At 52.0% G+C, this 24,624-nt stretch overlaps 1 protein-coding gene across 5 annotated transcripts in view; it reads left to right on the forward strand.

The window, feature by feature from the left end:
* The window catches only part of LOC141972712 (leucine-rich repeat and fibronectin type III domain-containing protein 1-like protein), a 41,508-nt gene extending 17,186 nt beyond the window's left edge, over positions 1-24,322 (forward strand). For 3 of the 5 annotated variants that reach the window (XM_074930660.1, XM_074930661.1, XM_074930662.1), the window contains 2 exons: positions 14,343-15,737; positions 22,048-24,322. In XM_074930660.1, the coding sequence (XP_074786761.1) occupies positions 14,362-15,737; positions 22,048-22,558 (1,887 nt within the window). In that variant the 5' untranslated portion in view covers positions 14,343-14,361 and the 3' untranslated portion in view covers positions 22,559-24,322. The remainder of the gene's footprint in view (positions 1-14,342; positions 15,738-22,047) is intronic. The other 2 variants (XM_074930659.1, XM_074930663.1) reach the window with 2 other exon arrangements.
* The last annotated feature ends 302 nt before the right edge of the window (positions 24,323-24,624 follow it).

Consider the following 24,624-nt stretch of genomic DNA (forward strand, 5'->3'; position numbering starts at 1 on the left):
ACTTTAAACAAAGGGTTTTGTTTGTTTTTTTCGGGGTTTTTTTGGTTTGTTTGGTTTTTTTTTTATTATTCCCTTAAGACAGATTACTTGGTGAAATAGCCCCTGGTTTTCTGAGAGCTGAGTTTGAGAGTCTAAAGATGGAGCGAAAAGGGTCTCATCTTGCTTGATCTTAAAACCATAGCTGCTTTATTTTATTTTTTTTTCCCTCGCCAAGACATGAGCCTTCAGACTAACGGAGTGCAGCTCGCTCCCTTAACAAGCCGCGCTGTTGTTATTTATTTTGATGGCACCGTGGGGTTCTGCTCGCGTGTGCACGGCCCGCACGGAAGAGACGGGCGCTAGAAGATGAAACGAGGTGATCGCAGCGCGGAAGAGGAACCTGGGCGCTTTTCCATCCGAGCCAGAAAGGGGAATGCGCCTCGCGCAGGACTCGAGCGCCTGGAGGGCTGGGTCTGAGCTCAGCGCAAGGTCCTGCGGGTCGCGCTCAGAAATTCTTGTCTTAAGAGACCCTCGAGAAACCCGCTGGAAAACTCGAGTTCCTCGTAGGAAAAGGTTTTTTTAGCTGTCCCCTATTTTTATCCCCACTTCTCGGGATCACCTGGTTTGGCAGCAGACCCAAAAAACCCCCCTCTTTTTAAACCTCAGGTTTTAAAACCTGATCACTACAGTGGAAGACACCGCAGGAGCGCTAAGCCTGACTCTGATTTCTGACTCTTCTTTGTGTTGCTTGAGTTGCCTGAGAGGAGAGTTTTTGGAAGGAAATCATTGTTTTTGGTTCAAAAGCCCCTTTAATTCTGTAGGTTTACTTCGGCCGGCTTAAATCTTTTGTGGTACCCACGAAGGACGGCGCGGTAGCACAGAGCCTCTCTGGGTCTGAGCTTGAATTTTGGAAGGGAAATCACTACTTAATTCCGCTGTAATCTTGTCTCGCTGTGAACCTCAAACCTGGTGTAGTTTGCCCAAGCTCTGGCAAACTCTTCATCTGAAACGTTTCGCTTTTCTCGCTGGCGCTCGCAGGGTTTGGTTTGGTGAGAGTCTTCTCGCTGCGTTTTGATCCTTCTAACGGAATTAGGAACCCGGATCCTTTGGACCTGCAGAGTCACTCCAAACCAAGCGACAGCGTTTGCAGCCGCAGCGTCCCGCGGGTCCCACCCAAACCAAGGGGGGAGTCGCGGACAGCCCAGAGCAAACACCAGCAGCAAACACCAAAATTAAACCAATCTTGTGAGAATTAGCACCGAGAACGTGCAGCAGGGGATTTGCCTCCGGTCTGGGGATCCCTGAGGGTCAAGTCCCTCACAGAAGGATTCTTTCCCTCGGAACGTGACCCCAGGCAGCCGTCGTTCTCTAGAAGGTGACTTGCTTTTTTTCTTTTCTTTTTTCTTTTTTTTTTTTTTAGCTTATTTACAAGCGGGTTGGGAAACGCTGCAAGCTGCAGATTTCCTGCTGACTTCAGGAGCTGCCTTGTTCAAACCGTGAAGCCCAGGTGATTTATTACGGGCTCCGTGGGTTTGAAGACGCATAGAATTTTCGAGCTGCTGCTGCCAGTGGGAAGGTGAAGTCCCAGCGAGCTCAAGCGGGTGCAACACGCTCCCCTCCCCTCACCCCGCGGCGTGGACCTGCCACGACCAAAACTCACCTTAGTCCTGCCCGACGTAGACGTGGAGGGGTTGATCTGCTTAAGGTCTCCAATTCCCAATTGTCCCGGTCTGGTTTATTCTCAATCTTGGGCTTTAAATTCTTCGGCTCGGTCATTCCCAGCTCAGCCCCCCCCAAGGGCGCTCGTTGGCTTCTTTAGGAAGGGAATTAAACTCCCGATCAGGCTTCAGCAAGACCTGAGCTGACGCTTCACCCCATCCAGACGTATCAGGAGTTTTGAGACCCACAGGTGTGGTTTTTTTTTTTTTTTTAAGAGTTTCTGGAATTCCTCGGCGTTTCTCAGCTTCCCTGTGCCTCTGGTTTATGTTGCCATCTGGCTGTTGACCGGCCGTGACCCTTCCTGTATCCATTTCGCTATGAAACGCTAAAGTTACGTCACAATTAAAAAAAAAAAAAAAAAAAAAAATCTCTCGCAGGCGCTCTGTGCCGGGGAGCTGCAGCAGGGCCGAAAGCAGGTTCTCGTGTTTGCCCATCTCTTCCTGCCCCTCACCTCCCCGATTTTTATTAATGAGCAGATTGTAGATGTCTCAAACCAGGATTTCCACCCCCTCTGCCCCACAATGGAGAAGTCTTGGCGTTTTTCTTGATATTTCTGGCACATCTCCGTGTCCTTTTAGTTCTTTTATTTCTCTAGTAGCGTGAAACGAACAAAACTCACGTACTAAACCGCCAGACTTCCCCAGGACGCGACGAGGCAGCAGGAAAACAACTTCCAGGGTCTGTAAATAAAAGCGTCTCCGTCTTGCTTGTGCTGTAGGAAGGTAAAGGGCTTCCGTCTGCTGGCGGCGAGGTGAAGGGTTTAGTGCAACAGGCACTAAAATCTCATTGCTTGGGACCTCTCTTAGGACCCATTTTAAAAGCGGCGCTCAGCAAGCACCGAATTATCAGCTGCACAGTTTATAATTCTTAGGCTGGGGTTTTTTGTTGTTTTGGTTTTTTTTAATACTTTATATCTTGCCCTGCCAAGACACGTGATATGAAAATAAATAAAGCAGAGGGGCAGGATAAATAATTCCCGCTAATGGGAATGTGGGTTATTAATAACCCGGCATTTGGGGCTGGTTTATGAGCTCGGGGGTGCGTGGTCTGGGAGATCCATATTGATTTTATTTCCTTGGCGTTCTGCGTGGGCACTTGGGGTGTGTTACCTGGGTTTGTGTGGTCGATTGTTGAGTAGTTCGGGGTGGAGGGGACCCTTCAAGGTCACCTAGTCGGGCCCTTCCCTCCCAGCGACCTCTTCAACTCAGTGGGGTGGCTCAGAGCCCAACCTGGCCTTGAGTGTTTCCAGGGATGGGGAGTCCACCACCGCTCTGGGCAGCCTGTGCCAGTGTCTCACCATCCTCAGAGTCAAAAGTTTCTTCCTCGTGTTTGAATCTCCCCTTTTTTAAGTTTTAAAACTCTCGCCCCTTGTCTTGATGGGCCAATGTCTTTCCTGACCTGAGATCCTGCTCGTGTCCACGCAGACGTAAAAAATATTTACAGGGAAAAGGAGAGAATTTCCAAACACCGGGAGAGCCCGGCGGAGCGTGTTTGATGGCGGAGAGGTGCCACGACCTGCTCGGTCCCACGCGGAGGCAGAAAAGCGTTTGGGTCCGACGCGCGGGGACGTGCTCAGTAACGGTGGTGGAGCCGGGCTCCCCTTTGCTTGCCAGGTGCCGGAGGAAAAATCAGACTTCCTGGGGCTTGTGTCGTCTTTGCGTGCTGGACAATTCCAACTATTTTCTATTTTTAATCTTAGTTGAGGTAGTGTAGAGGTTTTGGGGAGAACGAGGGTGGCGAGACCCTTATCCGATATTTGTAGCGGCGCTCGCTCTTGCCCTGAAACAGCAGCTCGTTTTCCTCTTGCGTTAGTTAAGTCCTTAGTGCTGGAAGGCGTCATGTGCTGGTTTTTTAATGTGGATTTTTTCAAGTGGCATAAAGCGTTTCAAGGAGACGATGCCAATGCGCTGGGCGATGCGCAGCGTTGACGGCCGCACCCGCAGATAATTTCCAGGAGAATCAGGTGAGGCATGACGCAGCCTGTGGGGGTTAAGGAAGAGGAAACTCTCCTCCTCGTTTCCTAGTCACAGGCTTGACCTCAGATAAAGAGAAGAAACGCGATATATTTTTAAAAATAAATTAAGACAATGAAGCTATATCGGGATACAAACAGTTGTAACCCGCCTTCAGCCAGGCTCCCTGATTAAACATTCACTGGAGATGCTCAGCAGCACGCTCCGCAGTTCTAAAAATACTTTGTCTCCAAGCGCTGTCACTTAAGGAATTTCTCTGGTGGAGAGGAAAAAAAAAAAAAAATTCTTTTTAGCTCCAGCAGAGCTCTGCAGCGACAGCCGCTGTGGATGGTGGGTGATGGATTAACTGCTGGAATCCACCTTGTGCTCCCGCTCGGGGTGGAGATGACGGGGTTGGAGGGAGCGTGATTCTGTTGGAATTCCTCAGCCCTGCTCTAAAACGGAAGCTTTTTTAATTTGTTTATTATTGTTTGGGTCATAAAGACAAACTACCTGGTGGTAGAGAAGCTGCCGTTGCCTCCCGCCAGGAATCAAGACGAGCTTCAAAACCAGAGTTTAATTTGCTCTCGTAATCAGTCTGCCCCCACCGCGGGGGGGGTTTTATCACCCAGAACAAACAAGCAAAAACCCCACAAACCAAAAAAAAACCCCAAACCTAAAACAAGGTCTTTGCTTTATCTTTTTTTTTTTAAATCTTCTCCCCCTCCTTCATCATTTTGAATTCTAGTGCTGAGCAAACGTCAGATCTCAACTTTTACGCACCTCGCTCTCCGCTTTTTGGAAAATTTTGAGCATTTCACAAACCAGGGGCCTCCCGAGCCGGGTCTGGGGGTTTGTCTCCGTAGAGCAGCTGCTGGTGTGATTACGGAGACTCGTTCCCTCCCTGGAGGCTGCAGGTCCGTCTAGCATCCGTCTGTCCGTCCGTCCGTCGGCCTTGCCAGAGCCCTCGAGTTTTCCTGTACAGGGAGATCACAAAAACCCCCCAACCCCTCCGCAGCAAAACGACTCTTGATTCTGTTCTTCGGCGGCGTGGCGTGTCTGGGGGATGCTTTAGTGCTCGGGAATCAGCGGTCTCTTGTGGCAGAGGGGTCGCTGGCATGGGGGTTCATGTTTGAGAAAGGGGAAGGAGCGGCCTGTGTTTGGCTGATTATTGCCTAATTAACACGTAACATTTATTTCTGAAGGGAGCGGCGCTCACTTTTGAGGCTCAGTTTGCTACAACCTTTGAGGAGCTTTGGTTATTTTTTTTTTTTTTTCTTTTTCCTCCCCCGAACACTCCTGAATCCTTTATCTACAAAGGTCAAAGCGACGCTTACCACGCCGCTTCCTTTTCTTCGCCCAGCCTGACGTATCTTTTGCGTTTTGAATAAAAATGTCAGTCTAGATTAACTTTTGCCTTCCCTTTTGTCCTTCCAAAGCGGCGTACCCGCCTTCCCGCCTGCTCTGGCCAGCGACAAAAGCCGCGTGAGCCGGACTGAAACTCGTGCACACCACCGTGTGGTGGCACGTCAGCTGCCTGCTGGGAGATTTCGGGGCTGTATGTGAAGAGTCTGTTAACTAGTGAATTTTTTCGAACGGGCATGTTGTTTTAGAATCTAGACCCAGCAAGCTGCAGCTGGGTCAAATTGCTTCTCCGCGTCTCCTCGCCTTGCCGTAAGAATTTTAGACCCGCGGCGCAGAGATGCTGCTTGAACACCAGCCCGGTTGTTAAGGACGATGGTAGAACCTGTTGGGGGAAGCCACGTGTAGCCCGGAGTGATTAATAATCCAGGGGTGGGGGGATGATGACCGGGGCTGGGGTGGGGCCGAGGCGGGAGCGGGTGCGTTTGGGTGACGCCGGGACAATTCGCCGACCCTCTGCGCTTTTGGGCTGTGAGGTGAAACCGTTTGGCCGCCGAGGGGAAAGCAGCCGAGTCAGGAATTATCCCGAAGGTTCGGGAATGTTTTTCACTTCCAAAAGCGTGACTTTGGCCCTTGGGGTAAGGCGCCAGCCTCTCCCCCTGCCACGTGTGGGTGTTTGCGATGGGCTCGTCCCTCCCCGCCGTGCCGCTGGAGCTGGCGTCCCCCACAAGTGTCCTCAGCCTGGAGGTTTTTCCTACAAACTCCTGATTTTGCGGCACCTGTGGCTTTCTGATTTTCTGCGTTAAATCAGGGAAGGCGGGTGGAGAGAGAGAGAGAGAGAGATATCCCGCTTCGAGCCAATAAAAGAAATTGCGAGCGGGGAGGAGGAAAGGAACACGCAGTAAGTTTTGCACAATTGTTCCCAACAATTGCAGTTTTAAAAAGAAAAAAAAAAAAAAGTCATTAATCCTGATGCCGAGAGGTTTATAAGTCTCTCTGGAAACCGCCGCGTGCTGGGTGAGGACGCTTCTCTTTGTGATACGGTTTCATTACTTTGTGCAGCGCTTGGGGTTTTGTTTTTTGGTTTTGTTTTTTGTTTTGTTGTTGTTGGGTTTTTTCCCCCCTCCCAGCTCTGCTGTGGATTTCAGTCCCGGCAGCAGGGCGGGAGGGTGGAGGTGGTGGAGAAATCCCGAATAAAACCTGAACGCTGGGTCTGTGCGGTGAAAGCTCCTGGGCTGCTCTGTCCTGCCTTTCGCCTGCGGACGGTGGGTTTGTCTCCGCGTGCTCGAGGGGGTCCCCAGCGAGGTGGGATTTGGGGCGCTGCTTTGATAAGGGAAATCCTGGTTTTCCTCCAACAGAAAAGCTGCCGAGCGGTTCAAACCCAGCGGTGCTCTGCTCACCGACCCAATCCCTGCTCATCCCGGGCGTGCGTCACGGTTTGTCGAAGTATCGACATGGTAATGATTTAGTAAAAATAATCTAAATTTATGAATAACTAACAGCAATTTGTCAATACAAAATAACTCACAAAGAAAAGCGACTCAGATTCTAAAATGACAAGATTCGCTCCAACTTACTTAACGGTACCTTTATTTATACATATATATATATATGTGTGCGCATACACAAAACAGACACAAACATACATGTTTGGATTCAGTAAAATGAACACAAAAGGGACAAACGCACACAGGAACAAAGGCAAGGGTACGTACCCACACGCACACCAATAAACAGGTCAAACAGAAGCGAGCTCAAAGAAAATTTCTCTCTTGAGTGTAGAGCAAACACTCCCAACGCCTCAGCATTCCTCAACGGGCCATAATTGAGACTCGAGCGGGTGGACTTCGCCCCGACCTTCCGTCTGGAGCAGACGACACCGTAAGGGTTTTGGTCCCCGAGAGGCTCCCGGCTCGGGGGAGATGCTGGTCACAGCCCCGCTGCGATCCAGCAGAGCTCAAAGGGTCTCCCTGGTGGTCGCAGTTTACAGGGTCCAAGATAATTGACTTTTGTCAAATATTATCTGGTGCCTTCCGGCAGTTGCACAAGAATTGGATGAACGTGCAGCCCTGTTGTTGTTGCATCTGACCCCATCCCAGGCACGGGCATGCCAGGCCATCAAGGAGATGATGGTTCAGCAAGGCGTTGACTCAGAGTCTTGCTAAAACGGTTTAAAGTTTATTAGGGATTAAATTTCAGGCGCCCGCAGAGGGGTGACTTGGTTTCTTCCACACCATGTAGCGACGGGAGGAATAAAGGGGGGGAAAAAATATGAAAATGTTGATGTTGAGTTGGTCTCGGCTGCCCAGCGCCGGGTGGGGAAGGAGGAGAGCAACCGGCGGCGCTGGCGAGGAGTGAAATATTTCTGTAGGAAAAAGAGAGACGTTATTTTCTAGGCAACCCACATTCTTCATATTGAACCGAAGGTGATTTTCATCCGAATATTATTCTTTTGTTAGCGCAACTGTCTACAAATACTATCATTTCTTTGTCAGAGTAATGACACACCTGCCTGCGTACATACCGAGCGTGCAATTTTATGCTTGTTAGACTCTGAATGGTGGGAGCGGTGGTGGCATGGGATTTGTAATGAAATTATTGTCTGCCAGCCTCGTTAGAAGTGTCATTAGCTGTCATCAGCTGTAAAACATTTTGGGGCCGGTTAAAGAGTGGAAGCGGTGGAGTTGGTGACGCTTCACGTCGAACATCTTGCGGCGAGTGGTAGGTGGACGCTGTGTTTTGCTTCGTAAAAAATAAAAAAAAAAAAAATCCCCATTTTCCCTCTTCCAGCGCCACGGGAGAGGGGAGACGAGGGGCAATGGTTTGTTTTGAAGGAGGTGGCAACACCTGGAACCACCCCCCGACGTTGAGTCCACGGTGACTCGAAGCTCCCGCCGCCTGTCCTGCGCATGGTGGCGGGACCCCGCGCGGGCTGGGCCCGTGGCCAGCGAGGGGCAGCTCCTGGCCACCACCCGCGGGGGGACACTTCTTCAGAGGAAGCTGGGAATGGTGCTGGGAGAAGCCAACACTCTGCTCTTGGCACCAAACGCGGCCGGCACAGAGCAATGTGGCTCGGGGCGGGCTGGGCAGCGTTGGGTGTAGGGTTGGCCTCATCTTAAAGCTCTTTTACGAAGAGTAATAAACAATTCTACTATTCTCTGACTCCGCGGGGTTTTTAACGCCGCCGAGGGGGCGTTTTTTGTGCTCCATCCACCCAAAGGACGCTTTGGGGTGTCAGTCTCCTCCCCATCGCTCCACGCGCTTCACTTCACTCGACACCTTCCCAAATTGGGCCGCGTCAGGCGACGCCCGTGGCCTCGTTCAGGGTGAATTCCCACTCGGGAGAGGCCGCAGAAGCACCTTCGGGAAGTTTTATTATGGGGGAGGAGGAATTGCTGCAGCTCTGTGGTGGGTTTGGGTGTTTATTTGGCATTTCGGAGGTTTACAAATATGGGTCAGGCGTGAGAGTTCACGAATCACGGCCGGATAACTGGTGGGACTGTTTAAAAACGGCGTTTTATGTCACGGAGGTTAAAGTTTGTCTAGAAACTATCCCCAAAAGGTCCAGCCAGGCCCTTTTAATGAGGTTTTTTTTTCAGTTTAAGCAGCAAATGTTCCCCTTTTCAGTGTCGTAAAGGGCCGTTTGTGGTTTTACAGTCTTGTGAAGTGTGTTGCCGGATTAGCTCAAGACTATCCTCCAATAAAAACTCCCAACAACCTCCTTGAGGAGCCGCGAGAGTCTTAAAGCCGCAGCTGCAATTTTCCTCGGTGGTTGGTGCGCGGGGTTTTCCGCGGAAGGGTCCTCCCCTTCCATCCCCTTCTCTTCCTGGATTTCCAGGCGCTTCGAGCAGGATTTTTTTGCTTTGGTAAAAGGCCTCAACTCTTCCACCTCCTGGTGGGAAGTTCTGACCAGGAGCTGTTTTCTAGCTTCAAACTTTTGGGGGGTTTTGCTGGCATTGACCCACCCGACCCAACGGGACCAAGGGCCGGTTCCGTCGGGGATCTAATTTGCTTTTCCTGAGTAGGAAGGTGGGATCGGAACTCCACGGCCTTTTTCCTGCTGTGGGGATTATGTCTTATTCCTCACAGGAGGATTTTGGAGCCGTGCTGTTCCGGTCTTCACCGTGCTTGTGCATCTCGAGAAATCAAAAGACTTCACAACGTCCAAAAGTCCACGTGCGTCTTAAACTCATGGTCCCATTTCGGTATTTCCAAGGGTTTTGTTGTCAGACAGGGGATGTGAGGAATCAGACAATCCCAAGCAGTCCTTGTGCAAGTGGGAGCTGTCGGAAAATTCTCTGGTTCTCACATTTCCAGGGGTGCCCAGGGAGGTTCTGCTCAGCCGCGGGAGGAACTGTGTGTGCCCCGACCTCCCCGGCACAGGGAGCAGCGGACGGTGCAGAGATTATTTTTTTTTTTAAGACATAACGAAACGCTTCACTGGGTACAATGTCTTAGGACTTGGCGTCGCAACTCGGAAGAGATCTTCCAGGGAGGAATTAACTCTTCCAGCCGCCGGCACCGGCTGTGTTTGAGTGAGACACACGGCGGGCTCATCGGTGATGCTGACGGGGCGTTTCCTCCAGGCTCCCCTCACCAGAACCTGCTCCCTTCTTAAATAAAACATCAATATATAATTCACTCTCTGCTCTTCATCACATACATCTTCGGGAGACCTTGGGCCGTCCATCAAAACCCACAGGAGTTATTTCTGTTGGCTGATTTACATCGGTGTGCTGGCTACCTTGGCAGCGGATTAAATGGCTCCAGTTCAGGATTTTTTTTTTTTTTTTGGGGGGGTGGGGGGAAGAGCAGCACAGCTTATCGTGAGCTCTGGGGCCAGAGGAAGAGAGAGGGAGGGAGCGCAGATATTCACACAATAAATCTATAAAGATTTACCCTTTTGGTAACTCTTTCTGTACCTTCCTCAGTATAGGGCTAAAGTTGAGGAAATGAGACAGAAACTGGTTGCGTTTTTGGGGACACACACACAAAACAAGACCACCACCACCAAAAAAAACCCTAACCCAACAGCAAAAAATAAAAAAAAAAAACCAAAACAAACCAAATAAAATTATTTTCAGGTCTGCTAACAGCCTTGATAGACAACGGAGAGCTAGGGTGAGGCAAAACCCGAACATGGAGGTGAAAGTTATTGCTGAGGCTTTTCCCTCTGGTTTTCTTACTCAGCACGTCTGTGCTGTGGGTTGAGAAATGTGATTTTTTGTGTGTGTGTGTGTGTGTGTGTTATGAAAACACCTCCCCAGCGGCGGGCAGTGACCGCGCGCAGCTGGGTGTTGTTTGTGCCGCCTTCTGGGGATAAAGGAAAAGGCAAACGGGTTCACTCGCGTGGTTGGCAGGTCTGAAAAAGAACGCCAGGAAAGAAAAATATTGGTAAATGCATTGGGTTTCTTGTTATGCTGTGGACTAGATTTAAAAAAACAAAAAACACACAAAAAACCTGCAAAAACATCCTGATACAAATATTAATGATGGTGAGTTGGGTTCAGAGAAGTGCTGGCTCCCAGATTTGCAGCTAATCTGCTCTGAGCCCAAGTGTATCTTGACGGGGACTCCCAGTGGTTTTGGGGAAGGTAAAACAAACAAACAAACAAACAAACAAAAACCAGAAGAAAATCAGCAAGAGGCTCCTTAAACACTTAACTGGAAGCGTTTCTCGCTCATTTACAGGTGGGGCAAGCGGGACAAAATTAAGCACGTTATTTCTTGTTGGTAAATTAAATTTTTCAGTGTGGTTAATTGTGGATCGGGAAAGGGTAATAATAAAACCTCCCTCGAGAAAAAGCTCTTTTTTGGGTTGTTTTTTGTTTGGTTTTTTTTCCCCTTCCACGGATGCCTGTGTCTCGTGCCGGGAAGGAGCCGTGGGGGCAGGTGACGGTGACGGATGCCGCCGCTCGGAGCAGGGAGGGGGCAAGAAGCGGGGTGTAAATCAGCTGGTTTCAATAGCGAGGATCTGTTTGCCCCCCTCTGTCGATGGATATTTCTGTGCTGGAGGAAGCCGGGGTCGCATTCTGCAGGGCCCGAGGAGGATCAGAAGCTGATGCAGTGCAGCTGCAGGTTTTTTTACTCGGGGCCCTGTCTGAGGGCAGAGCCGGGCAATTAAAATGGTGTAGAAAAGAGAAAAACGGGTTCAAAAATAGCAGAAAGTTGCCTTTGAGCGGGCAAAGGTGGAGGCGGTGGTGGGGTGAGACACGGCACACGCCGGGGCGTGAGGGAGGGGTTGGGGTTTGCTCCACGCCCAAGTCAGGAACCCAATTCTGTGTAGAACGAACCAAAAAAATAGGGAGGGAGCGACGTCCCTTCGACAGCCCCGAGGGCGCGGACGGAGCGGGGCGGGTGGCTGGGCGCGGGGTTGCACCCACACCAGCATTGGGAAGAGGTGCGGTCGCCTCGCCAAAGGCACTTGACAAAGGGCTGGTTGGGTGGTTTTTTTGATTTTTTTTTTTTTTTTTGGAAGGTGGAATTTCTCCCCCAAAGCTGCTCAAGTCTCGTCTGTAGGCATCGTCCTTCACGCGGCGCCCGTGGCGAGTGGAGCGCGAGAAGCCTCCGTGCCGTGGCGCCTGTTTAAATCTGTTGGAAATCTCTTTTTGAAGAGCAAAGGCAACCCCAGCTCTCTCCGACGGCACCAAATTAACAGGCCGATGGCTGGGAATCGCCGGATTTAAACGTCCCTCCCTTAACCACCGCTGAGGCTACGCGCAACAACCAGCCGTAGCGACATTCTGCTGTAGGAAAACAGGAAAAAAAGCCAAAACAAACCAAACCCTGTTTTTTGCACAAATCTTCATCGTGGCCCCCACTTGTAGGTCCCTTCCGACTGGAATTACTTTATTCTGTAGTTTTTTTATTACCTGGGGATTAAACTACTTCTTCAACCACTTTTTACCATGAACTGCAGGTGGGAAATGAGGAAATTGAACCAATAAGTGACAGTTCAGAGAATTTTTTTTTTTCCCCCTCACACGTGACTTTTCGTGACGAGAGTCACAATTTGTTGCACGGTTCGTCGGGGCCACGTTGGCTCCAGAATTCATTAATTTTAGCGCCGCGGTTTCACGTGCGTAACATTTAATTATTTTTTAACAGAATAACGGTTTAAGTGGGGTGGGGTTTATACTGGTTTGTTTTTTTTTTTACAGCCCAGATGTCGGTTAATCCATTAAAATTGCATTTGTATTCGCTAATGACAAACCGAGGGAATTGCAATATTGCCCAGCAGCCTGGTTGGGGATAATTGCGTGTTTGTTAATCACCTGAACCGAGCAGGAGTGGAAAGATGGAGCCGTTAGAAGTAAGAAGGGTTTGGAGCACAGTGGAGAGTGGCGGCAGAAATGGGTTTCTTAAAAAAAAAAGCAAATATTTGAAAGATAAAGCTTGCAGTGGAATATATCGAATATATATTTAAATTAAATAAATATTTGAAAGAGAAAGCTTGCAGTGGAATATATCGAATATATATTTAATATTTGAAAGATAAAGCTTGTAGCGGAATATATCGAATATTATAAAAGCTGTGGAGAAAAACTGGTTGGGCAGTAAGATGTTGCTGAGACAAGGCTTATTAGAAAAAAAATAAAAAAAGAAAATAAAGTGTGAAGCGAACCAGCTTTGTGCAAACTCTGCCGTGGGATTTATCTCCCTAACTCGGTTCTTAACCAAAAAATTTATCATCATCTGTGTGGAACTGACACTCTCCGAGGTAAGAAGTGACGGTCCTCCCACCCCCTCGCGCTCTCCCCACACCGAGGGTTTCCTCGATTGCTTCGCCTCTTTTTTCATTTATTTTTCACAAAATATCGGTCAGGATTGTCCACAACTACAGATCAGCCTCCAGTAGGTGATGAGTGCGCAGCCTTGGTGAAGAGGTTTGGGCTCTGACGCTCTCCGGGCTGAAGCAATAATCCTCTGTAAGGTGATGGGTTGGTTTTAATCACTTTTTTTTTCTTTTTTTTTTTCCTCCCCTCTCTGTGGAGTTTTCGGTTGGATCTAACTAAACTCATTTCCAGGCTTTGATGTTGTAATTCTGTATCTCGGAGATCCCGGCACCCTGTAAAGGAGCTTTAGCCCATGGAAATTGTTAAATAAAACAAACCAACGGGAAAAACAAAAACAAAAACAAAACAAAAAAACCCAAAAACAAAACAAACAAAAAAACCCACCAAACAAACGTCCTGCAAGAATCTGGTGACTTACAGCGACGTTGGCAGCCTCTTGCAGGCAGCTGACTCAGCAGATCGTGCTGGGGTATTTTTACGCCGCCACGTGAAGGACCCGTCAGGCGGAACCGACTGTAACGCGGTGACACCCCCGGCGCGCTGGAGCTGTGCGTGCCCGTCTGCAGACACACCAGCACCCTCCTTGTCAGAGCAGGATGCGCCCGCCGGGGTTTGGAGCTGGGGGTGAAACGCGTAATTTGTGAGTTTTAGCCCCTCGCGGCTCCCTGAGTCACCCCGCTCGGCGCTTGGCAGTTTTCCAGCCAGCTGGAGGTGAAGGAGAAATTAAAATAATCTCCCCCTTTGGTGCAGCAGGGGAAATATGGGAAATAATGGGAAAATAACCTGGCAGGCACGAGGTGTCAGAGGGAATTTCACTGGCCAAACGCATGTGCAGTTCTGGAATTTATTTCTCTAAAGATGCTACCTGTGCTGCGCGGGGAAAAAAAAATAAAATAAAAAAAAAAAATCTGCTTCTCTGATTGAACAGAGCCTTGCTTTTTGGAAATGCCTTTGAAGGTGTTTCTCCTCCTTATTTGCTGTAAAAGTTTCAGACCCCTGTCATGTCCTGGGGGAAAAAAAAAAACTCTTTGTCCTTAAAATACGGGTTTCTGCAAAAAGGGCTTGCGGCTCGGTGCTCCCAGTCGGAGAGGCTGGTGTGCCCAGTCGGAGGAGCTGGTGCTCCCAGTTGGAGGAGCTGTTGCTCGCAGTCGGAGGGGCTGGTGCTCCCAGTCAGAGAGGCTGGTGTGCCCAGTCGGAGGAGCTGGTGCTCCCAGTTGGAGGAGCTGTTGCTCGCAGTCGGAGGGGCTGGTGCTCCCAGTCAGAGAGGCTGGTGTGCCCAGTCGGAGGAGCTGGTGCTCCCAGTCAGAGGGGCTGGTGCTCCCAGTTGGTCTCGGTGTCGCCGGCGGGGGCAGAGCGGGGCCAGGAGCGCTCAGCTCCCAGAACATCCCAGTGCATGGTGGCTTTGTGATGGTTGGAAGGCGCTTCCAGTTGGCACAGGTGGACTCGTGATGAAAACTTCAGTGTCAACCTATTTCCGATGCCCAATTAAAACACATTTACATGGATTTTTTTGTTTTTATTTTTTCCTCCCCAGGTCTGTTATTTTCCTTACGATGGAAAGGCTGGTTGTCTCTCTCCTGGTTATTAGCACAGCCGTGAAGGCCATGATGTGTCCCAAGAGGTGCATGTGCCAGAACCTGTCTCCATCCTTCACAATTCTCTGCACAAAGACGGGGCTCCTCTTCGTGCCCCCCAGCATCGACAGGAGAACGGCAGAACTGAGGCTAATGGACAACTTTATCACTACGCTTAGGAGGAAGGATTTTGCCAACATGACCAACCTGATTCACTTGACGCTGTCGAGGAATACAATCAGTCAAATCATGCCTTACGCTTTTTTTGATCTTAAAGGCCTCCACGCCTTGCACTTGGATAGCAACAGGCTGACTTACATCAACGAAGATCACTTCAAGGGTTTGATTAACCTCCGGCATTTAATCCTCAGTAACAATCAGTTAAACTACATCTCTCCCGGGTCGTTGGATGATTTTATTGAAACGATCGAAGACCTGGATCTGTCCTACAACAACCTCGTTAACGTCCCTTGGGAAACGATTGCCAAACTTTCTAATGTCAATACGGTCAGCCTGGACCATAATCTCATTGAGTTTGTGCCAGAAGGCATCTTCTCAAACCTCCACAAACTTGCCCGCCTGGACATGACCTCCAACAAGCTGAAAAAGATCCCTCCTGACCCTTTGTTTTCCAGAATCCCGGTGTATGCCAAGTCCAAGGGGTCTCCGCTGTCCTCCCTGGTGCTCAGCTTCGGGGGGAACCCTCTGCACTGCAACTGCGAGCTCGTGTGGCTCAGGCGTCTCACCAGGGAGGACGATCTGGAGACCTGCGCCTCCCCGCCCGAGCTGATGGGAAAATACTTCTGGTCCATCAAAGAGGAGGAATTTGTCTGCGAGCCGCCGATGATAACGCACCGGACCCCGAAGCTGACGGTGACAGAAGGCCAGAGCGTCTCTCTGAAGTGCAAAGCCGTGGGCGACCCCGATCCCTACGTCCGCTGGATCTCGCCCGACGGGAAGTTGGTCTCCAACACCTCCAGGACGGTTTCTTACGAGAACGGGACGCTGGATATTTCGGTCGCTTCCCTGGGCGACAAGGGCACGTTCACCTGCATCGCGTCGAACGCCGCGGGAGAGTCGACGGCGCCGGTCGAGCTCCTGGTGAGCCCGTACCCCAGCCTGGCCAACAGCACCAACTGCGACAAGGACGCGGAGCCCGGCCCCTCGGACATTCTCATCTCGGCCAAGTCGAGCTTCCCCAACGAGACCAAGGCTCAGCAGGAGAAGGCGGTGGTGGTCACTGAGCTGACGTCGTCCTCCGCCCTCATCCAGTGGCCTTCCCAGCACCACCTGCCCGGGATGCGCATGTACCAGATCCAGTACAACAGCTCCGCCGACGACATCCTGGTGTACAGGTAACGGCGCCTCCGTGCAGGGAGGGAGAGGAGGGAGAGGAGGGAAAAGAGGGAGAGGAGGGAGAGGAGGGAGAGGAGGGAGAAAGAGGGAGAGGAGGGAGAAGGAGGGAGAGGAGGGAGAAGGAGGGAGAAGGAGGGAGAGGAGGGAGAGGAGGGAGAAAGAGGGAGAGGAGGGAGAAGGAGGGAGAGGAGGGAGAAGGAGGGAGAGGAGGGAGAAGGAGGGAGAGGAGGTAGAGGAGGGAGAGGAGGGAGAAGGAGGGAGAGGAGGGAGAGGAGGGAGAGGAGGGAGAGGAGGGAGAAGGAGGGAGAGGAGGGAGAAGGGCAGCACCGCTCCGCACCCGCCGCGTCGCGGGCGAGGGGGCTGAGGAGACGGGAGCTGCCTCAGAGAAGCTTCGCTCGTCAAACCCCCCTCGGGGAGGAGTGAGTTGCTCCGTGAGAACCAGTAACACGCCCGCGGCCGCGCCACCTCTTGAGGGTCCCTAAACTCTTTACCGACGTAATTAAGTTTCATGGTCCGGTTTAATGGGCCAAGCGGAGCTGATGAGCAATATCTTAGTTGTTAACATTTAAGGAAATTGAGATGGAGATTTTAGTTACCTTTTATGGTGATTTAAGCATCGTTGTTTTACTTAAAAATATGGGGAAGAGAGGAGGGGAAAAAAAATAAAAATCGAGACGCCCAATGCCGCGTTCTGCTCGCGGATGCGGCCGTCCCGTGTCGGGGCAGAGCCACATGGGGACAGAATTCCCTGCTGGGAGCCGGGCGCTGCACGGGAGGTTTTTACCTTCTGTGTTTTGGGTGGATTCCGCGTTTTTCCGATGGAGTTTATTTGGTAAAAATTAGGAGTGACTCTGACGCTGTCAGCGGAGTGTGCAGAGCAGGGTTACAGCTGCGCCCCTGCGCAGGGGCTGGGCGAGTTTCTGACTTTTTCTGTCTCTAAGCTTTAGTTTGCGATTGATTGGAGGAGGGGGGGGTAAAACACTTAAAGGGGGACCCAGTGTTTGAGCCGGATTTAACGTCTCACAGCTGTGCGCTTCCCTTAACCCCGAGTGACAACGGGGTTTTTTTCTAATCTTGTGCCACTCACGTGGCGGAATCTCTAAATTTTTCATGTCTCACCGCAGCCTGGAGTGGAGCCAGCGCTGGGTGGATGATGGGGAAGAGCTTCAGGAATAATCCGGAGAGTTCGGGTTCAAGCACAGCGCTTTGGGAAGCAGCCCCCTGAGGAGAGGCATGGAGGGGAGCTGGTCGCTGGGGTTTCTTGTCTCCCGTGGTTAAAGGGTGGCTGCGGGGAGGATGGAGACGCCCTGGCTACAAGGAGTCACCTGGAAAAGACGAAGGGTGACGGGTGCAAGTTGCTCCCGGGGAGGAGAATTCTTCCCAGTGAGAACAATCAGCCACTGGAATAATCCTGCCAGGGAGGTGGGGGGTTCCCCAGCGTTGGACACTTTGAAGGTTCAGCTGGACAACAGGGGGTTGGGCCGGCTTGTCTAGACCGGGCTTTTGCCAAGAGAGGTTGGACCAGTTGACCCCTGAGGTCCCTTCCAAGCCGGGATTCTGAGGTTCTGTGAAAAACCCACCGCCGCAAAAAAATCCGGGTTAAAAAGAAAATAAGAAAAACAAAAACAAAACCAAAACCAAACTAACTAAACAAACCTGAAACCATGTGTGAAAATTGCGTGGAGTCCCTGAAACAGAAATGTCACTCGGGGTTTTCAGAAGTCTCATGTGAAAGTGCCCATCCCCAGAGTCTCTCGGAGGAAGGATGCCATCCATCCTCCTGTTGCCATGGCGACGAGCTGGGAAGGAAGCAGGAGGACGAGGTGAGGGTCTCCCGGAGGGGGTGGGAGGACGCCGTGTTGGGAGCTGCCAGGGACGGCGAGGAGCTGGCTGGAAGATGAAGCCTCGTTTAATTGTCAGCTGTGAGAACGTTTGTGACATCGCTGGTTGGAGGAGCTGCCGAGCCGCGAAATCCGGGGGGGACGTGAGGCAGAGATGTCTCCGTAGCTGCGACTGGGGTTTCTGCAGGGATTTGACCGAGTTCTCCCACCAGAAAGCAAAGAGAAGTGAGAAGCAGCCAGCGCTGGCAGGTGTATCCCAGTAATACCAGCGGGTTGTTTAATGGGATTTGTGGCAGGCCGGCAGCCGCCGTGGCAGCCGCCGCACTCCTGCAGCAATTCTTTCTCGCTGGGTTTTAAACTTCCCAAAGTCTCGAAAAACGAGCGACCCGCGTGGCGGCTGGTCCGTAGATCTGTGGAGTTAAACGCGGCTGCGGCTGGACGGCCTCGTGCCTTGTTCCTGCGGCAGAAATGGGGAGGAACGGGGCGTTTCCGTGCCCCTTCCTCGGCACCCAGCCCCTTCGCCGGGGCTCGAGTTGGAAATAAAACCCATAAAACACTTCAAATGACAGAGCAGCTCTTCCAAACAATGCAGCATCGCAGCCCGCTGGGTAACGGGCGCCGCAGGGGTGAAAATCCGGGTGTTCCTGCCCAGTTCCTGCAGCGAGCGACCATCGGGTTTAGATCCTTAAAGGAAGTTTTGCCCTAAAGCGCCAGGGCTGGGAACGGGGCAGCGACTCTGCCTCGGCCCGAACCGCCGCCTCGAGTCGCACCCGGGGAAACCGGGGGGCCCTGGGGCGTTTGCTGGCCCTTGGCGTGGCCGAGACCCCCCCTCAGAGCCCACGGGTCTGGTGAGGGACACGAACACCTCAGGCCAGGGCCGGGCGGGGCTGGACGCGCGGCAGCATCACCACCCCGGAGGAGTTTTGCGGGAGGCAAAGGAGCTGCCCCCTGCCCAGAGCTGCTGGTTTGGTGCTGGGAAGGGGATGGAGCGAGTGCAGGAACCTGTCGCTCCTGTCGGTGTTGGTTGCCACGGCAACTTCGCTTTATCTCCAGAATTTACGCCCCTCCTTTGACTCCGTTATTTGTCTTCACCTTTCCATTGCCTCCTCCACCCGGGGGAGGTAATCGTGAGGAACCGCGCGGTCACCTCAGCCCGTAAGTAAGGGCGGAGCGATGATATTCCCCCGAATTTTCCCTCCGGCCCGCGATCAGATTCTCCGTTTGCGTGCGTGCCCACGGTTATGCTCGCCCCGAGACGTTCCCTTGTTCGGGAAGATTCCCAACACGCGACATTTTTCCCAGGGGTGAACGCGAGGAGGAAAACAGGGAGTTGTGCTCCCGGCCCCGCCGGCTCCTTGTGGTCTTGAGTTGAAGAGTCTTCCAACTCTCATCCCTCTGCAAGACGGGAACCGTCGCTCTGCCCCGTCCCCTGGGGCGGGGGGTGGCGAAACTCAAGGCAAACATTAGTTACGGGGAAAGAAAATCTCCTCAGAGCGAGGGGAGCAGCAGGAATCCAGAATGCGCAAACGAGGGCGCGGGTGGAATCTGCAGGAAGCGCCAACCTTGACAGAGGAAGAACCTTGGTTTGGTTTTTGGGGAGGGAAGGTCAGAAATTCGTTGTACCGGGCGTGGGCGCGGGGAACCAGGAGCCACTTTGAGCAGATTTTTATCCCTTCCCCGAGATACAAAGGGATCTCAGATTGTAGCTGAACTTTGTTGGAGCGGAATGGTTGTTTCGCCCAGGTTTGCTGGTCTTGAGGAGGAGATACCAGCAGGAGTGACCTTTGGATACTCAAACAGCAGCGACAAATAGTAAAGATGCTTTAGGAAGCAGGAATTAATCTGGGGGGGAAGCCGCCCGCCGTTGGTTTTATCGCTTGCTCAACGTGTGTTTTGCCTCGTCCGTCGTCTGGTCCAGCTCACACAGATCTTGATGAAGATGAATCCTGGCACCGGGCTGTGGGATCCCCCCCGCCAGACCCCGGGTGCTCAGAATCCCCCCGAGGGGGCACAGCAGGCGCTCCTGTCCTCTGTGCTGGGCAGCCAATTAAAAAAAAATAATTAAAAAATATTCTGATTTGTGCGCTGGGCTGGATGAACTCCGGTTTGTGCCACAGAAGCAGCAGATTCTTGATGCTCCCCAACAGCCCTCATCAGTTCGGGGCTGGATCCCGTCGCATCAAAGGCAACAGGCGCCCGAGCACCGAGTTTAATCTTTCATAGCTGGTGATCATCGAACTTTAATTAGCTGCAACTGCACGCTGTAAATTAGAAGATGAGTATTTAATAGCGACGCTTCTCTGTGGATAATTGAGAGACTGTGCATCGTGTAAAACTGCTGATAGCGTCTCCCTGTGCTCCCCGTGGGGAGAAAAAAACCCAGCGGGGCTGCGGCGGAGCGAGCGCGGCAGCGTTTCGCTGCCGACGTCCATCCGCTGCGTGAAAAGCCCTTGGAACCAGCCACCCTGCGTCTGCTCCAAAAAATCCTTAAAAAAAATCCTTAAAGGAGCTCAGCGCAGAGTGGCGGAGGAGCCTCGGGACCGCGCTGGCTTTTGGGGGGGTCTGGGGGAGGTTGTGCCACACCCTGGCGCCCCGGGACTCGGCGGTTCCTTGGGAATCTCAGACAGGCGGTTCTCGTCTCCTCGCCTCGTCGCTCCTCAGGAAAAAGAGGATTTTTTTACCGATGGAAACGCAGAACAGCAGCCATCTGACATCTGCAAACACGCTGCATCACATGATTCGTCACTCCTCGGCTTTAATTTTGGTAGATTTTTTTTTTTTTTTCCCCTCCCTCATCTTGCAGTGTAGCGGTTGTCGTGGCAGTTTCCAGGCTTCCGCAGGGAGTTTCTCCCCGGAAACCTCCCCCTGGGGTTTCTGGGGAAAAGCCTCCGGTTCCCGCAGCCGGTCGGGATCGCCCCGGCGGCGCTGGATGTTCCTCCGCTGCCAGTCCCACGCTCGTCGCTAACGAAGCGCCGCCGGGGCCGTGGTGGGTTTGTCGGGATGAGACCCCGCGGGTGCAGGTGGTGGTTGGTCGTCGTGGCACCCCGATGGGAGGGTCCGGCCTCCTGTTCCCCAGGCGTTCGAGCTTGGTTTTTGGAGGGGGGAAAACATCCCTGTTTCCTTTTGTACTGCTGGTGCAGAAATATAAATTTTTTTTTTTAATAGTGTGAGCAAGAATCAATTGCTGTCACTGCTTCTATCAGAGCGCCCGTTCCCCCAGTACCTCGCAGGGCGGGGACAGGGGGTGAGGCTTCAGTTTAACAAATTTTGCATTGTTTCCCCTTAAACCCTGTTTTTCCCGCAGTAAAATCCCTCGGTAGCCCAACAGGCTGGTGCGTGGCCAGATCCCGCGGAGGCAGAAGTTAAGGCTGGGGCGGGGGTTTTACGGGTCGTGGTTTGGGAAATTCAGATCGAACATGAGGGAAAATATCTCCCAGGAGAGCGGCTGAACGCTGGGACGGTGCCTGGAGAGCCGGGCGAGGCTTTTCAGGTGTTGGTGTGTCTGTGATAGCGCCGGGGGAAGCCGGGCTGGAGCTCTCCGGGGTTCCGTGAATTTGTGGCCGTTTCGTTTTTTTCATAAGTCACAGAAATTCGGTTGTTACGGACGAAGCGGGAGCAGCCCAACGTTTGGAGAACCTGGGGGGAGGTGCAGCTCTTCTTCCCTTCCAGCCTAAGCATCGCGTCGCCCTTAGTCCCGCGGGTGAGGGATTGGAACTGGCCATGCCACGGTCAGTAGAGCTGGTCCGCGGCGAGATACCGCGGCTCGCGCGGGGGCCTGGGGGAATCTCCAACAGGGACGCGTCTCCTCTGCCAGTTTAGCGCCCACGCTGCATTGTGCTGCAGGATCATTAGGGTTAAGAGTGAACAATCTTGGTGTTGGGGTTGTGTCAAGGCAGGGAAGTCAAAGAATCCCAACGTTGGGGTTGAGTCGAGGTGGAGAAGTCAATGAATCCCAACGTTGGGGTCAAGTCAAGGCGGGGAGGCCAAAGAATCCCAACGTCGGGGTCGAGTCGAGGCGGGGAAGTCAAAGAATCCCAACGTCGGGGTCGAGTCGAGGTGGGGGGTCGGTTCGTGCCGTTACCGGGCTGCAGGAGGCCCCACTTTTGGCACAAGTGCGTTTGGGGTTTTTTTTTGTTTTCTCCCCCCTCGATCTTCAAACTGTGGACGCAGAATCACTAAAATACATTTTAAAAGTGTTTCCTTTCGCGCCATTTAAGTCCTTAACGACGTTGCTTCGGTTCCGTCGCGTTTCCCGAAAGGCCGCCCGGGTTCCCTCCCTCCGGGGCGTGTCCTGCCCGTCAAGGCCCACCCTGGGGATCTGAGCCAATTGCAGCAGCAATCAGGGTCTTTTTACCCGAAACGGCTGAAACCGGAGGCTCCGTCCCCGCCCCGCGCGGCCCCGCGCCGCCCCCCGAGAACTTCTCCCCGCCAGCTCAGACGTTCACACTGTGCTCATTTTCTCTTCCAGGATGATCCCAGCTGGTAGTAAATCCTTCTTCTTGACTGATCTGGTTGCAGGACGTGAGTACGACCTGTGTGTCCTCGCTGTCTACGACGACGGACTCACCTCCCTGACGGCCACCAGGGTGCTGGGCTGCGTGGAGTTCACCACCCAGGAGGAGTACAAACAGTGCCGCTCCCTCCACGCCCAGTTCCTCGGCGGCACCATGATCATCATCATTGGGGGGATCATTGTGGCTTCCGTCCTCGTTTTCATCTTCATCCTCCTCATGAAGTACAAAGTCTACAACAACCACCACAAAAACAAAGCGACGAAAGTGAACAACGTCTGCTCGCAAACCAACGGCAGCCAGAGCGGCTCCATGGCTCGTTCCACTTCTAAACTGGCAGAGAGGAGGGAAAGTTTGCACCAGGAGTGCTCGGGCTCTTCCAGCAAAGGGAAAACTGTCGTAGATTTGGATTGTGACAAAGTGACTCCAACCAACACAACCTTTTTAACCACGGACACGTTATCTTAGTGGCCGTGCGACGGGACGGGACGCACCGAGGTGGTTGTGGCTTGAAACATTCGAAATGCGAGTGGTTGTATTTTAAGCTTCACTACTATTGTCTATTTTTAAGATCAGATGGTTTAAAAAAAAAAAAAAATATTTTTTTAATCTGTATACAGTTCCTGCATTCTTAACTATTTTGTTTCAATATATTAAATATAAGTGTGTGATTTACAAGATTTTTTTTTTTTTACTGGTTCTTTTATAGCACACGTCTCTGGAAACAGGGCCAGCAGCGTAGCTGAATTCTGCTTGGTTTGTCTTGGCTGAAACGCACTTTTTTTTTTTTTTTTTTTTTTTTTTTTTTTTTGGTTTTCCTTTGGTCACCAACCAGCACCTAAAACTGTTCTCTCAGGATCCTCAGACTTTGCTCTCACGGCAGAGTCACTCTGCAGATTAAACCGCTCATCTCTTGAAGGAACGATGTACAGGGCGTCGTGAGCTCCTTGATACCGAGTTTTGGGTTTGGTTTTTTTTGCCATGGGTGTGTTGTCTACACGCCGCTCACGAGAGAAGTAACATCAGCAGAGTTCCCTACAGGGGGGAAAAAAAAAAAAAAAAAATCAATATACCCCTAAAAAAAAAAACCAGAAAGAAAATTGAAATTACTCGAAGCACCTCAGCATATTATCTCCATTCTCCCTCAGCACAGAAGCACAAACTCGCGGGGTTTGGCTCTGTGGCAGACGTCACCTGCTGGGACAGCGCCTTTGAGAAGCCTCTTGCTCTCGGCATTTTTCGGAAATTCTCGGATTTTCCGCTGTCTGGGCAGGAGACGACCTGGGTTTTGTTCTCTCTAAATTGTAAAACTTCACAAACCGCCGGGAATCCGACGTGTCTCCCCGGGCGCGGGTTTTTTTTGCCGCGCCGGAAACCCTGCCACAGCGTGTGCGTGTCCCAAAAAGCAAACTGGGGAAGGGATTTTTTTTTTCTTTTTTCGCTGGTGAACATGTTGCTGGAGGCCCCGCGGAGGGACGGTCCCGTGTCCCAGACGGCGGCTTCGCTCCCGCCGCGACTCGGCCCCTTCCCTCAGCGCTGGCGTCTCCACCCCGTCCCGACAGCCGTGACGCACCGACAGGCGAATCCCGTGGCCTAACGCATCGTGTCGCGCCACGGAACGTTCCTCCTGTCACGGGGGACGCGCCCAGAGCGGGACGGGCCCAAAGCTTAGGGCCTGAAATAGCTTTTACAAAGCCTGTGAGGAGCTGGTGACCTCAACTGCACCCTCACGCGTTGGGGGTGTTTTTGTGTTGTTTTGACATTTGGCTTTGAAAGCAAAATGAGAGAAAAGACAATTTTAAAAAAAATTTTTTTTTTTTTTTAATTTATTAAACCTCCAGAAACGGAATGTGCCAGCAACGGGCGGGAGACATTTGCGAGCCGAGCGACCGGCTTCTGTCTTTCAAGGTGATTGTGTCACGATGTAACGGAAAGGGTTTTTTTTTTGTTGTGTTTTGTTTTTTTCCCTTTAACAGCCTCTTTCTCCCGCTTGGATGCGACAGAACGGACCAAGAAGAGTTCCCTGGCAGCCATACAAAAGCCGTTTAACTCCGCAGCGGTTGAGTTTTTATATTTTAATACAGTTATCACCAAAGCACGGGGCGTTTTTTTTTTTTTCGCTGCGACGCGCCACTTTGCGGTGGCCTCTGTTCTGCTGTAATCCTCCAACGTAAACGGAGGGAAAATTAATTTGAAGGGATTGTTACGGGGTAGATTTGTGGCAGGGAGCTAAGGCTACACCACCGCACTCGTGGTGGGATTTATTTTTTTTTAAGAAAACACCAAACTCGAGGTGCTGCCGGCGAGGGGCTGTCCCGGCTCCTCCTCGCCCCGGTCCTGCCCGCAGTCGCCGACGCCAAACGCCCTCGGGACCCCCCCAACGGGTGGCGGAGGACAAACGGCTTCACCCTTGGCCGGACGCGAGGTTGAGCGCCGGAGCGGGGACCCGGTTTCCTCACGGGGTCTGATGGCGACGGGCGTTGCGGGCGGCTCGACCCGCCTGCGCATTAAATCTGTTTGTTGGTCGGATGCCG

This window comes from Athene noctua, chromosome 35, assembly GCF_965140245.1.
Source record: "Athene noctua chromosome 35, bAthNoc1.hap1.1, whole genome shotgun sequence".
Lineage (NCBI taxonomy): Eukaryota > Metazoa > Chordata > Aves > Strigiformes > Strigidae > Athene > Athene noctua.